Raw genomic sequence first — 15,401 nt, 5'->3', positions numbered from 1 at the left:
ATTTTACAAGACATGTTGTCTTACTGCCACTGACCTTTCAATACAAAAAGTTTACAATTTGTTTTCTATAAAACTACAGTATGAATATTGGGGTTAGGTAGTTCTTTTCACTTTCTAGCCATTCTACTAGAAGGAATGTCCATTAGTCTACTTCTAAAATCATTGTATGTCCAACAATAAGTTACATAGATTCTGTACATAATTACAACAGGATTACTGATTCCCAGTATGTTGCAACATACTACACTGCAGTCCAACTGCTATAGGCAAACAGGGGTACTATGCAAATACTACTCTATTTGTAGCCAAATAAGAGTAGGATGTGAGAATCGGCCCCTTAATCCAGACTCATTTGTGGTAAATTAGTAACAGCTTTGTTAGGCACTGATCCAGGCTAATTCTGGAACAACCTGGTTGTTTCTGTGGAGCATGCATGATTTATAAACTTTCCCACCCTCGGTATCCCCAAAACCCAACAACTTCATAACATACCCTTTATTAGCTATAAAAAAATAATCTGGGTCTTAGATTTATGCTTCGAATTCTCAGAAGCATCTAAAAGGTTTTACATTCTCTTCCTTGATTTAGGTTCAGTATATTAGATTGCTCAGTTTAGTCTAGTTTGAATAAAATAACAGAAAATGATTTGGCTAGATTTTATAGGCACACAACTCAAAATGCAAAAGTCAATGATGAGGGTACATCTCCATTTTCAACATGGGACAAGGCTTTCCCACTGCTCTTTGACTGTTCCTCAGAGTGCTCAGCAAACAACACTAAGGACATGAAAACCTTTGACTGTGCCACCAATGCTTCTGCATCTGCTAACTTGGAATGAAAATGATTCAGTACACTTCCATAAGAATGAATATTGGAGTGTCATGAAACCAGTATAAAGTTACATACCAGCCAAGGCTGTAGCTCAGAAGGGCCCAACTTCAGTAAGCCTCAGCAAATTACGAAGTAATTTGAAACTAACTATTGGTTTGTCTTCCTGAAACAGAGCATCTAACTTGACAGTCCAAAATGGCACTTAGAGAGTTTTAGCGATGACACTATTCAGACAACAGGGTGCACCAATTTCAGTGAACAGACTGACAAGGAGGGGGCGGCTTGTGTGGCCATCGTGTTGGTCCTTAAATTTGTTCCCCTTCCATCAGCCCTGCTGGCCTCAGCTCAAGCCTGTGAAATGTAAGTGAGGCAGCTGTACTAGAGGCCTCAAGGCTCCCTCCTGCATAAATTCTATAAACTTATCATTTGAAGTTGGAATAAATAATTGAATTTTAAAAATTAGAACTATATTTTTATCCTAAAAAGGTGCAAGCTTGCAATACAGTAGAAAACAACCAAGGTGTCTGCAACACCTCGTGATGCCCATGCCGGGCCTTCGTTTCCTTTCCCATCACTCCATTTCCATGCCAGTTAACATACTGGCAACCATATTTCTTAAAGGTACTTGGCAGATTCAAAGTATATCCTTAAACAATTCAGGAAGAGGTTTCTAAACTGAGCTTTGGGGAGCTGTGGAGAGAGAACTATAAAAGCACAGAGAGGGGTGAATCACCGTGGAGACTGGACTCCTCTCTCCCAGGGTCTTCACGTGTTACACCGCTGACTGGTCCCGATGCCTCCATGTCCAGACCATGCCTGTCTCAGGCCTGGTGCACTAGGCTTACATGTTGTAGGCAACATAGATTGGGTCCAGTTGGTCAGCTAGAAACCCGTCTCGCAGGTGCATGCGCTGCTTCTCACCCCGAGAATTGATGGGGATCACGCCTGGGTCCACGATGACCACCACGCCCACAACTAGGTAGTGCTCCTCCAGCACCACGTTGGTAACCAGGGCAACCAGGTCCAGTGCATCCTGCTCCAGCCCATCCAGCTCCACCACTACCACCAGCAGGTTGGTCCAGGTGAACACGGCACTGCGAGAGAAGATAGAGTGTGTCTCACAGTGCTGGTATGTGATCCTGGACCAATACCATTTCGGAGAGAGTGAAGAAAACTGTTAAGTGTTCATTAATGTTACATACTATTTAGAGCCATTTATGAGTAAATGTCAGGCTAATCACATTTTGTAGGAAAATCTTTTTTTTTTTTTTTTAAGATTTTTGCATGCACTCACTATAGAGAGACACAGACAGGGCACATGAGAAATCACCTCCACCCCCCTGGGGGCATGGATACACCGCAATCCCTTTTCTTCCATTCTTCTCTTGGGATTTTGGGCATGCATGCACATGTACCCTGTGTGTTTTTTAAGCCATTGGGTCTGGGACTCAAACCACAAGTTAGTCAAGTGGGATCCAACACCTTAGCCACTATGCCTAGCCTGGAATATCTATTCTAATTGAAGTTCTTAATAGCAATCAAGAGCATCATTTGATGCTGGAAGCTGTACCCGCCCCAGTGCAAGCACCTTATGAAGTAAAGAAATCATGTGTTGAGGCCAGCAGGTGGTGTGGGAGTTAAGGCTCTGGATTTCTACATAGCTGTCTGTGGTTCGAATCCTGGACCAATGGCTTGAAAATCACACTGGGCACATGTGTGTGCATGCCCAAAATCATAAGAGGAGAATAGAGGAGAAGAAATTGTGACATGGCCATCTCCCCTAGAGGGGTGATTTCTCACTTTGCCTCTCTCTGTCTTCCTCTGGTGAGCACACGTGCCCTATGGCAAAAACCCAAAAAAGAAATTATGCATTAAGATAATTTAAGAAACTCACATTAAGAAGAAAAATTTCAGACTAAAATCTGTAGAGATTTCTATTTTGCCTTTGCATCTGAGGATAGTCTATTGGTTTTAACTGATTTAAGAAAAGAAAAAACAAGAAAAACCCCAAAGGCAACAAGGTGTGCTCTGGTGCTATTCTGTGAGGTGCATTCAGAGGGAGAAGGACCTACGAGAAGGCCCAGGTCCTCCTGGGGAGGAGTGGGGCTGCTGGCATAGTCCATGTGGACAGAGCATGTCTGGTGCAGCCATCCAGCTCCACTAGGGACTGAAGTACCATGCAGGCCTGTCCGTGACCCAGCAGTCCCTGGTTCTGCTCCAATCAACACATAGCTCTCCTGCCCAGAGGAGGGTCAGGCAGTGTGCGGCCTCTCACCACTCGGCAATGCTCCTGTGTGCTCGGATCACGGACGTCTCGATGTCGATGGGGTGGTACCGCATGCCTCCTTTTCTTCCATTCTTCTCTTGGGATTTTGGGCATGCATGCACATGTACCCTGTGTGTTTTTTAAGCCATTGGGTCTGGGACTCAAACCACAAGTTAGTCAAGTGGGATCCAACACCTTAGCCACTATGCCTAGCCTGGAATATCTATTCTAATTGAAGTTCTTAATAGCAATCAAGAGCATCATTTGATGCTGGAAGCTGTACCCGCCCCAGTGCAAGCACCTTATGAAGTAAAGAAATCATGTGTTGAGGCCAGCAGGTGGTGTGGGAGTTAAGGCTCTGGATTTCTACATAGCTGTCTGTGGTTCGAATCCTGGACCAATGGCTTGAAAATCACACTGGGCACATGTGTGTGCATGCCCAAAATCATAAGAGGAGAATAGAGGAGAAGAAATTGTGACATGGCCATCTCCCCTAGAGGGGTGATTTCTCACTTTGCCTCTCTCTGTCTTCCTCTGGTGAGCACACGTGCCCTATGGCAAAAACCCAAAAAAGAAATTATGCATTAAGATAATTTAAGAAACTCACATTAAGAAGAAAAATTTCAGACTAAAATCTGTAGAGATTTCTATTTTGCCTTTGCATCTGAGGATAGTCTATTGGTTTTAACTGATTTAAGAAAAGAAAAAACAAGAAAAACCCCAAAGGCAACAAGGTGTGCTCTGGTGCTATTCTGTGAGGTGCATTCAGAGGGAGAAGGACCTACGAGAAGGCCCAGGTCCTCCTGGGGAGGAGTGGGGCTGCTGGCATAGTCCATGTGGACAGAGCATGTCTGGTGCAGCCATCCAGCTCCACTAGGGACTGAAGTACCATGCAGGCCTGTCCGTGACCCAGCAGTCCCTGGTTCTGCTCCAATCAACACATAGCTCTCCTGCCCAGAGGAGGGTCAGGCAGTGTGTGGCCTCTCACCACTCGGCAATGCTCCTGTGTGCTCGGATCACGGACGTCTCGATGTCGATGGGGTGGTACCGCATGCCTCTCAGCTCGAGTGTTTCATCCAGAGCCCCGACCACATACAGTGCATCATGTCGTTCTGTGAACAGCACACATTTGCACACTCAGAATAGTGGGGCACACTGTGGACCTGGACACTCTCTGGTGTTGTGAGCCCCACCAGGCGTTTTCTGGCACAGGGAAATTGTGCCTCAGATATCATGTGCTATCTATCTTCCTGCACGGAGGTGCAACATGTAACTGATCCAGGAAAGTTACAGTGATGTGTGAATATGTACTTAAAATAACTTCCTCTGAAACAGAACAACCACAACTCAGTGTCTATCCAAAAGTTCTGACTTGATCTGGCAGGCCTGCGTGGCCACCTGGGATCCATGGACACTGGCCACAGCTCTGAAAAGGTCAGGGCAGGGGTATGAGGCTGGTGAGTCATGACAGCACTGCCATGCTGGTACCTGCGGCTACCAGGAAGGCTGGCTCAACCTTAGAGAAGCCTTATTGCTAATGGCCGCCACTCCTCACCCCATCCCCAGCAGAAACCAAGGAAGCAAGGATAATGAGGAGCAGCCACAGGGAGGAAAATATCCAATAGTAAGTTGGGAGAAAACCACTACCAGAGTGTCCTTATCCCACAAGTGATGTGGGATCACAATAGGTAGCTGAGGGCTCTCGTGACACCATGATGCCAAATCTGCAAGTTGGTCACAGGCTGCAGCAGCTCAACTTCTCGTGGGGCGTGGCAAGACCTCCTCTGCATACCAGTGTGCTGACAAGGGCACCCCTGTGACCTCTCACCTCCACTGGCGTCAGTGAGCTCTGTTCTTCGAAGGAAGCCGAGGTAGCCAGTCCTTGCCCAAATGGTCTGTGTGTCTCCAAAACTCAGGCGGGCGCTGAAGTGGTCGGCATGAAGTGCTTCCTCCCCATAGACCGTGTAGTACCCCGTGGCATTGTGGGGGCTGCTCACCCAGATCTGGTGGGGCCCAGAAGATGAGAACACAGCCCCATTTTACAAAGCACCACGTTGCAGCATTCTGCCAAGAGATGTCTGCTGGGCAAATAATGCTCAACAATCACTGAATGCAGGAGGGGCTGATACTCAGTGTCTCATTCTGTGAACTAAGTTAAAATGCAGGTGCAGAAAACAAACAATTTTCTCTCCTTGATTAAATGTTCCTTCTTCTGACCAGGAACGAGGTTTGTAGGGTTCTATCCTACGTGGACAGAGCACAGAGGTGACTACACATTCCCCACATCAGAAATCTGCTCCTCACATCAGAAATCTGCTGACAATGAAGAGGACTGAAAGGGACCTACATGTTCACAGGAGGGGCATTTAGAGAGACAAGGGTGGCTCACTGGACAATTTCCAGCCACTCAGGCTGATAGCACAGGGTGTCTCAGAGCTGACAAGTGCCTGCATATAGGTTTGTATGTGTCCACATATCATGTATACGTATGTGTTTACATGCATCCACAACACACCAATAGCCAGACAATGGGGTCCACTCAAAGCCCAGTCAGTCTCACACCTACAAGGCCTGGCACCCAGAGAGAAGGGGCCTCTCCCCTTGGCCTGCCATGAGAAACATTCTCATATTAGTTCAGCCCCTATATCTCTTGGTTTGGGTACCCCTTTGTCCTTGCAGACCTGAGCTTGATGGCCAGGAAGCAGAAGCGAGGGGATAGCTCCATCCTCCGTCTACACTTAGGACTGGAGCGTGGGACAACTCCCCAGCAGGATATTGTGCAGCTGCCTGGGGGTCACCCTTGTCCCAGTCAGGTGGGGCGAACTGAGGCGGCAGCTGTGTGGGCCCTCCAGGCTGGCTTTACAGCAGAGACCACAAAGGGTGCAAGGATAGCTATTTGACAGCACATTCCCGAGTGTAAACAGAAGCATAATTGTATACTTGGTAACAACAGGTCAAGGTGGGTACCAAGTTGCTGATCTCACCGTCCAACTGCCACCAAAGCCTGGACACCTGGATATAGATCTTATCTGTTTCAACTTACGGTGAGGCATGGGCATAAATGGGTAAGTCAACATAACCCACCCCTGTACAACCTCCATGTCCCTGCCCGGCCTGGGTCCTTGCCCCTGTGCCACAGGTAGAAGCCCCAACAAGACCTTGCCCCCAGCTCTTCCGGGTCTATCCTTAGTAAGGTAACCAATTTTTAAGGAGCAGCCAACAGGCTCTACCCAAAGTACTGTTTGTTCTCTGTACACTGCTGCTTCCTGTGTGGCTCCTCCTGCCCTCAGAACTTTTCTCTCTGATATGGTGACCAGAGAGGAGGCAGCTTGTCTTGTGGGACCCCAAAATCATGTGTAGGAGCTGGGTCTGGGAGACAAACTATATGGGGGGTGGCAAGGGCCAAAGAGCTTCTGATAGATTCCCAAGACACGTGTGACCCCAAAGAGTAGAATCCCCAGACTGTGGGTAGAATAGGGAGGGTGACACAGGCCCCACAGCCCAGCCCCAGGCTCAGGCTCACCTCTCCCAGGTGCGAGTCTCCAAGGGGCCCTTTTGTCTCAGCATGTGCAATGATGACCTTCACTCCAGGAAGAATCTGCAAGGAGGACAGTGTGTCCCTTGTTAAAGAAAACACAACATGAGGCTGTCTTGAAGCAGCGCCATTAAACATTACATTCTGGCCCAGCCGCTGTGGACACCAGTGAGGCACAGTCCCTGTAAGGCTGGAAGCCACACGGCCGAGTACAGGTTCAGATCCCACGGTCAGCCAGAAAGCAGGTTGGCTTTGGGCGCAGGCCCTAGGATCTAGAGAAGCTGAGGGCTGGGAAAGTAGATCATGGTGTGACGACCATGTCAGGATGCTACGTGTGCTCTCTGCGTCTCCCTGACTGTGCCCCCTACCCCCGTCTTTCTTCCACTCTCTCTCCCGGTCTCCCTCTGTCTCTGTGATCCCCTCCCCTCCTCCCATTCTCCCTCTCTCCCCTGTTCCCCCCAACTTGCCCCCCTTTGTGCCCCTCTCTTCGTCTTTCTCTCCGCCATTCTTACTCTCTCCTTCCCTCTATTCCCCCCACCCTTCCCTGTGTTCTCCCATCCTCTCCTCAATCTCTCCCTTTTCTCTCCTTCTGTGTCCTTCCAACACTTGTCTCTTTCTCATGTATGTGCACACAACATCATAAAAAAAAATCAAGTCCTTCAAAAGCTACCCTGTAGGACTGAGGTACTTGCCAGGCCAGGAACTTTAATATCTTTTTTAAATTAAGAATTATTTATTATTATTGTTTTATTTGCTGTAGGCCACATGTGCTCAGCAGAGAGAGAGCGATCGAGACGCCAGGTCCAGGACTCAAACCACAGTCAGCCATGTGGGAGTTCAGCACCTTAATCACCATGCCACCTGCTGGCCCCAGGTCAGGAAGTTTAAAAGCCACTCCAAATTTGACTTTGAATTTTAAGAGAAACAATAGCTATTCATGGAGAGAAGTTGAGAATCTTAGAAAATGATCTCTGTTCCTAAGACATCAGGAGGTGACAAAGGACCTGAGTAAGCACTCTACTCTCTCCTGGGCCTGGGTCTTTCACTTCGGCCAGACGATGCCAACGCACCCATTGGTACGTGCAGGGATCCCCTGTTCCCCCCAACTTGCCCCCCTTTGTGCCCCTCTCTTCGTCTTTCTCTCCGCCATTCTTACTCTCTCCTTCCCTCTATTCCCCCCACCCTTCCCTGTGTTCTCCCATCCTCTCCTCAATCTCTCCCTTTTCTCTCCTTCTGTGTCCTTCCAACACTTGTCTCTTTCTCATGTATGTGCACACAACATCATAAAAAAAAATCAAGTCCTTCAAAAGCTACCCTGTAGGACTGAGGTACTTGCCAGGCCAGGAACTTTAATATCTTTTTTAAATTAAGAATTATTTATTATTATTGTTTTATTTGCTGTAGGCCACATGTGCTCAGCAGAGAGAGAGCGATCGAGACGCCAGGTCCAGGACTCAAACCACAGTCAGCCATGTGGGAGTTCAGCACCTTAATCACCATGCCACCTGCTGGCCCCAGGTCAGGAAGTTTAAAAGCCACTCCAAATTTGACTTTGAATTTTAAGAGAAACAATAGCTATTCATGGAGAGAAGTTGAGAATCTTAGAAAATGATCTCTGTTCCTAAGACATCAGGAGGTGACAAAGGACCTGAGTAAGCACTCTACTCTCTCCTGGGCCTGGGTCTTTCACTTCGGCCAGACGATGCCAACGCACCCATTGGTACGTGCAGGGATACCTGGTCCTGTGACCCCGTCAAGCCTCCCAGTGCTTGAATGGGCACTGACTGCGAAGATCCTCCTACTGTGACCGTCACTCCCACTGCAGAGTGCCTGTTGTATGGAGGCCCTGACTTACCTGCCTCCTGCGCCTGGAGCAGGCAGCCCCTCACTGGCTCTGGTCAGACCACCTGGCTGCACAGGGCCCAGCCACTTACTCTGTGTCCTCAGTCTCCCTATGTCTAGAGAGGGGTGGTGACAGTATGACCTCAAGGGCAGGTAGGAGGGGGGACAAGGGTCACAGGAAGCAGAAGCCACGGTTAGTCCAGACCCTTAACACGCCCTACCCTGGGGGACTGCTCTGCCTCTTATGTGCCACTGGAGCCTCCGTCACCTAGTCACCTACGTCACCTACACCTACGTGGCCCAGCGAGCCCGAAACCATAGCTCTTAGCATAATAAAGACCCTGTCCAGATGCTTCTCTGTCACTATTTCTCTGTCTCTCGGGCCCAGCTACTATAACAGCAAAAAAGGAGAGAGAAAGAGCCCAACAAAAGTGGGTGAGCAGACAGTTATAGAGCAGCCATATATGCAGGACACCAGCACTGAGAGGAACAGCTCTGAGGCTGACTACAGGGAAATACACCAAGTTCACAAGGCAACGGATGCCTAGCTGCGTGGTGCATGAGCCGCAGCTGGGAGAAGTACATCTCTGGGCTCAGAACTGAAGGGAGGGAGCCCAGGAGCCCTGGGTATGCTGTCCTACTGAACTTCAGTGATCCACTTCTTAGAAGTTTAAGAGACATGGCAGTTTGTGGAGGCAGAGGCAAGAGGAGCTCTAGCTCACAACCACATGGGCAACACAGTGAGACGCTGTCGTGAAGGAGAAGGGTGCAGTGGCCTGGCCCTCTGGTCCCAGATGCTCAGGAGGCTGAAGTAGAAAGGTGGCCACACAGGGAGAAGCTGTCTAAACAATCCCCACCCCCCTGCACATACACCAAAAAAAAGGGACAGTGAGGTGAGCTTGGCTAAATATGAGTTTGTTCATTCAACCCTTCTGCTCCCCCAACTAGCTCCAGCCACACAGACCTCCCTGTGGCTACCACCCAAGGACTTTTGCACCAGTTGCACCTTCTGCCCCACATCACTGCCCTGTAGGAATCTGTATGCTGGTCATCACATGGCTTTGCTCTGTCCCTCTCTGGGCATCTCCTTCCCTCCATGCACACAGCTGTAGTTACAGCAGTGAATGAGCAATTGGGGTGGCCATACTCCATTTCTTGCCCCCGGGGTTGTGAATGCACAGAGAAGAGGCCTCCTGGCTGCCCCTGGCTTCTGGACGCACAGCAGTGCCTCATACAAGCCTGTCTTGCTTTTGGTACTGCCCCACCAGGCTCTGAGGGTTTTCCTCCTTCCTCTGAACCTTCTTTGGTTCCAAGGCTTCTTATTCTCCTGTGCTACATCTGCTGACCTCACAGAGGCTCCACTTATGCCTAAGTGTCCTTGGGCTGTCACATGCAACCCCCAGCCTCCATGTGGGTCCAGGATTCCACTTCTTGCCCCAGGTCCTTGTAGGAGCCTCTTCCCAGCCATCATCCAGACCCAGGGCTAGGGAGGCGCCTTAGACTTTACAGTGCAGGTGGCTGTGCCCCTTGCTCCACAGCCCTGAGCCTAGAGGCTTACATCGGCCAAGTGGAAGTTCCTTTTCTCTTTCTGCTCCTGACGTTTAAAGACTTCTGTGAGTCTACACTAAAGGAGAGCCCCAGGCTCCTGAGCATCCCAGCCCACCCCAACCAGAAGTCGATCTGTGACTGTTAGGAGAACTCGCCCCCAGCACCTTTCTCGGAGTGATGTTTGAGACAGAAAGGACGGAATGCGTAAGTCTCAGCTTCCACTACCTTTCCAGACTCCATCAACGGCAGACTATGCGGAGAACCCCGTTCTACCAAACGTACCCTAAAAATTAACAAGAGAAAATATAAGAATAAAGCTACTACACAGATAGTAATTTCTAAAAAGGCAAATTATGAAGTCATTGGAAATTGATTATCACTCTGAGGGCAGTTTGTCACAACAGACAGGAGGCTCTTCAATAAAAGACTCACGGAATGCCTCAGCAGTGACTTTGGGGTGCCGCACGGAGTATCTCAACGCAAAGGGTCCTGTGGCGAGAGTGCCCGTGTGACCCCCCACCTGCTCTGTGTGCTCACAGCAGCAGCAGCTCTACATTTCTTTTGGATCTACCTCGGACTCGTCAATCTGGGCACTCAGTGAGCTGCACGTGCAGCTTACACCGAGCGTGGCCATGTTTGGGGCTCCAGAATCAGGATCCAAGCTTTGAAGCTGGGAGGGGCCTGATACTCATCTGAGCACAGAGAGCAGACACGTGCCAGGCTCCATGCGGTTACTGATGTGAAAACTGAGGCGGACGTTAAAGTAGCCTCAAGTGGAAAAGCTCTTCCATGAGTTGTCCATCTCCTACCAGAAGCTCAATGTCAAATGTTTGATTACATTTATCCCCTTGTCTGGTTGTGTGAGTGACAGAAAAGGAGTGCCCATCTCAGTGTCCTGAGGACACAGGGAAATTCAGAGACAGAAGCCTAAGATTCTCCCAGGGAACACCCCTAAGCAGAGCAGATGTCCCCTGACTTGGCCAGCTGGGCACTAACGTCCAGGTGCCGGGAGCCCTGACTCGGCCAGCTGGGCACCAATACCCAAATGCCCTGGATGTGCGTAGTTCATGTGGCTCCAGCTCATGGCACCTGCACTGGGCATGGCTGAGTTGTACCAGCCAGGACCTACCTGTCGTGGCGCAGCGCCCGCATGTCCACGTAGACGGTTGTGGGGTCCGGGCCAGCTGTGCCCTGGAAGAAGAGCAGCAGAGCGACTTGTGTTCAGGGTCTTCCTGTACAGCTGCATGGCAGCCCCTCCTGGGCCTTGGGAATGCCCAGGAAGGTGATAGCTCTGTGCCCTGCAGGGAGTATGTCCTGGGACTCAGGGTCCCCCAGGGCAAGGCTGATGTTTTCCATCCAAACACCCACAGATCTTGATAATACTGAGTGAGACATTCAATAACAGTGGATAAAAATACCAAGTGATATACTCTTACATCTCGGTCCTAATGGCTTCCTAGACCCACTGCTCTTTCGAAATGCCATACACTTGGGGTATTGCCCCAGAGCAGGTGGGTGGGCAGTGCTGGATCTCTTCTGCTAACCTAACTCCACTGGGATTGAGCAAGCCACGACTCACTTGGACGAGACAGAACACAGGCTCCACCTCTCTCTCCTGAGTAGTTTTACATTTGACACGGATCCTAATCAGAGGACACCATGTGCCATTTTATTAGATAAGGAATATAAAAATAAACAGGCACTCCAATAACCATCGCACCCAAAAGATCCCAGACTACAGAACCTATACCTGTTCTGGAATTAGAAAAAAAATTTCTGCACTGAGACTAAACACAGCCCTGTCTCCCAAGGTAATGATATAAAAGTTCAATTTTTGGGAAAAATTTTGGTTACAAAGGAATTTTTGAAACATGCCAAATAATATCCACTGTGAACAAAGTAAGACAGCAAAAAATAACATGAATTTTTCTGGGATTCACAAGAAGGTCACAAGAACTCACAGGGGAGGGGCTGCAGAGACACTACTAAGTGGAAGTCAAGGTCGTACCTGCTCAGCCAGCTTCCCCAGCCTGTTGGGCTGACAGAGGCCAAGGAGGCCAGCAGAGGGAGACAAGGAGGAGACAGCCACAGGAGACAGACAGAGGCACAGCCACGGGAGGAGCACACAGTGAGAGAGAGCAAACACGTCACTGTATCTTGCAGAGCAAGTGTGAACATCCCATTAAGATTTCTGCCATCACACTTGGTATTTACATACCAAAACAGAACAGATACCCAGGCACCCAGCAAGGAGGGCACAGGCTTTCAGATACAGTCACTGACTACACCCCAGCACCCCAGTGCTCAATCCTGCTTTCCAACAGGAAGGCCCCCCCCCCAATCACCTCTGCTAGATGGCAAGGGGCTTAGGCCCAGAGCAGTTAAGAGTGTTTTCCTGGTGGAGAGGCCTTGGCACATGAAGCAGGATGACACTGTTGCAACCTGCGTGCCCTGCACTTTCTGTGAGGATAGAGCACAGGCTGAGCAAACACTCTGAAATTGAGAAGCAGCCCCATACCCCAGCCCTGCTCTGGCACAGTAGACCTCTTCCTCCCAGCTTTCTTTGTACTATGGTGGGGAGAAATGAGGGATTTGACACGAGATAGTTCATCAGCTATTGGTTTTCAGGCGTTTGTAGAAATGAGACTGAGACACCAGTAAAAAGTTTAGAAGATACTGCATCCTCTGCAGAGCAATGGGCAGCCTGTGTCTGGGCCTCCTGCCTTTAGTAAGAAACACCTGACAGTATCTCAATGTATCTGGGTCAACACAAACAATGACTTTTATCAATGTTTCAATTTAGGATGATTAATAGCTTAAAATGGTCAGTTTAGTCTTGCTTTAAACAGAGAGTCAACTGCTTGTTTCCTCACCTTAGAGACTCTTGCAGGTAAGTCAACAGTCACTTTTCCAAAAACAACTTGGGTTTTTTTCAAATACATGTTCATCAATAGGAATAAGGTAAGAATTAAGGGACCAGCAGTTGGCGTAATGGCTATGTCGCTGGACTCCCATGTAGTTGACCACAGTTCGAGTCCTGGACCCGGTGGCTTAAACTCACGCTGGGCGTGTGTGCGTGCGTGCGTGCCCAAGATCCCGAGAGGAGAATGGAGGAGAAGGGATTGCGGTATGGCCATTCTCCCTAAGGGGTGATTTCTCGCTTTCGTCTCTCTCTGTTTTCCTGGTGAGAGCACGCGTTCTATAGCTAAAACCTCTCAAAAGAAAAAAAAAATTAAAATTAAACCCTCACAGCTCTCAAAGTTAAAATGTGATGTGGAGATGAAACATCACAGGCTCAGAGGAGAAAAAGGCCAGGCTGGTGCAAGGCTGCACACCTGGGGCTGATATCTTACCTGGAGACAGATGGCCACATTGACCCTGCACCCAAAAGTGGTGCTCACGGCACGTGCAGGCAGGCCCAGGTCCTTGAACAGCTTGGAGAAGGACTGCGTAAGTGCGATCCTGGGCCGCTCCTCAGCAACTACCATGCATGTGCGCACACAGGACAGGTTCACTCCCTTCATCTGCCAGGGAGTAGAGAGTCAAGCCATGAGGCCCATAGTGGGGGTCCTGGGCCCTAAGCACCATCTTCATAAGTTTCTGGTTTGACCCCTTGTGGTTTGGCCCTAGGTCTGAGCACACCTTGGCCTATGTTAGCAAATAGGAATGCTAGGTATGAAGCACTGGGCCTGCCACCACCCATATCTGTCCCAGGTCTGCTCTCTGACGCAGCCAGGCCTCCACACTACAATCTCCACACCAGCCCCGGGGATGGGGGACCCCCATGGCATGTTCTGAGCTAGCACTGGGCATCCCTTGGCCCTGTCCCGGTGCCTCCCCACGGTCAAGCACTCACCCTGAGGGCGCCCGTCTGCGCGCCCAGGCCCTTGGTGCACATTTCCATCACTGAGTAGGAGCAGAAGGTGACGCGGGCCTTGTACTGGCTGGGGGCTGACAGCCACAGGGACACGTTGCTCTCCAGTTCCAGTGGGGGCACCAGCACCGACTGGTGTCCAGAGTAGACGCTGTAGGGGGCGGGGCCTCAGGCCAGGAAGGCTTGCTGGCCTTTCCTTCCTGGGATACCTTTGTTCTAGTCAGGACTGGGGCATGATTCTGTGCTAAGGCCATGGGTGGTTGGCACAAAGCTTGTCCAGGGTGGATGTGGGATGACACCCACAGGGTCATGCCCTCCAGGACCCCTGGGGGAAGGGCCACTTCTGGAGACAGACCTCCACTGTCTAGATCTGGAGGAATAAAGTACATTTCTTCTACTTATTAATAATGGATAATGTCTGCATTTAATAAATGTCCTGTTTTTACTTTTTCACTAAATTTCAAATCCAGATTCAACCCACTTCCTCCCTACACAAACTCACTTGCATGTCTTTTCAGCTTCCTGGGCACTCAAAAAAGGCACCTTGGAACATTAAGGTTCTCAAGAAACACAGGAGCAATTCCAGGTCAGCTGGTAGGCATGTGAGACACCTGCACACTCACCTGCACAGACACCACAGGGCGAAGCCAAGGCCGCAGTAGGGGTCGAGGCAGATGGCGATCTGCCGCGAGGGGTACAGCTCACATTGCAGCTTGATGGAGCGGCACAAGGCACTTGTGGCTGCGTGGGACATCTTTAAGAGCGAGATAAAAGGCCTGTTCAGTGCCATGAAGGGAGAGGGTGCCAGACAGGTGTGTAGCTCCAGATAGCAAGCATCACATTTACTTCCTTAAAGGATGGCTGGCTCAAATTCCCATATAACTGGAACAACACCCGGGAAATGGCACACTAAAGATCTATGACAAAGTTTCAGGATAGCAAAGACTTAATTGAACTCTTAGCTTCTAGTGACCAAATAATCTCATCAGAGTCACCTGTTGCTGGAGGCTGGACAATCATAAATCAGGAAGTTCAGACATATCAATAAAAAATAAAAAAATGCAACCCTCTCAGGCTAAGCTAATTTGGGGGCTCACTGGTGTTAACACAGCGTTGAGAAGCAATGCTGTTGCTTTCTGCCCTGGGTAAAGAGGACCGCCTACGCCTGTATCTTGTGCCCTTTCTGTCTACTCGCGCCAGGCTCCTGGGGCTGAAGCAAGCAGGACCTACCTTCACCCCCGCTAATATCCCAGTGGTCGACACGCTGAAGTCCAAGTACGCGAGCACGTCTGGGGAGGGGGGTCTGAAAATGCTAGCTACCTTCTTTTTTGGCATGTCATCTGTTAAACAGAAGACATCGCGACGTTAATGTTTCTGTGTGTATCCTGAAAGGCAGAGCTCCCGGCTCCCGTAGACGAAGGTGAGGCGTGATTTGTACGTGGGAGCCCTGCAGAGAGTGAACCAGCCACAAGCGAGGCTGTGTGAAAGCGGCTGGGGCCCTGTGG

The 15,401-nt window shown here is 49.7% G+C and overlaps 1 protein-coding gene across 1 annotated transcript in view; it reads right to left on the bottom strand.

Moving 5' to 3' along the window:
• Nucleotides 1-307: 307 nt before the first annotated feature.
• DIP2A (DIP2 acetate--CoA ligase A) overlaps nt 308-15,401 on the bottom strand; it is a gene marked incomplete at its 5' end in the record, with an annotated part of 115,678 nt that continues 100,584 nt past the window's right edge. Inside the window, 10 exon segments of the mRNA XM_014581963.2 lie at nt 308-1,925; nt 4,086-4,209; nt 4,926-5,100; nt 6,621-6,695; nt 10,248-10,305; nt 11,152-11,213; nt 13,376-13,546; nt 13,879-14,047; nt 14,520-14,650; nt 15,127-15,236. Of these exon segments, the coding sequence (XP_014437449.1) occupies nt 1,673-1,925; nt 4,086-4,209; nt 4,926-5,100; nt 6,621-6,695; nt 10,248-10,305; nt 11,152-11,213; nt 13,376-13,546; nt 13,879-14,047; nt 14,520-14,650; nt 15,127-15,236 (1,328 nt within the window).

Source organism: Tupaia chinensis, unplaced genomic scaffold (genome assembly GCF_000334495.1).
Source record: "Tupaia chinensis unplaced genomic scaffold, TupChi_1.0 Scaffold141399_1, whole genome shotgun sequence".
Lineage (NCBI taxonomy): Eukaryota > Metazoa > Chordata > Mammalia > Scandentia > Tupaiidae > Tupaia > Tupaia belangeri.
The sequence above is the reverse complement of the archived record's forward strand: the minus strand, read 5'-3'. Positions and strand labels throughout refer to the sequence as shown.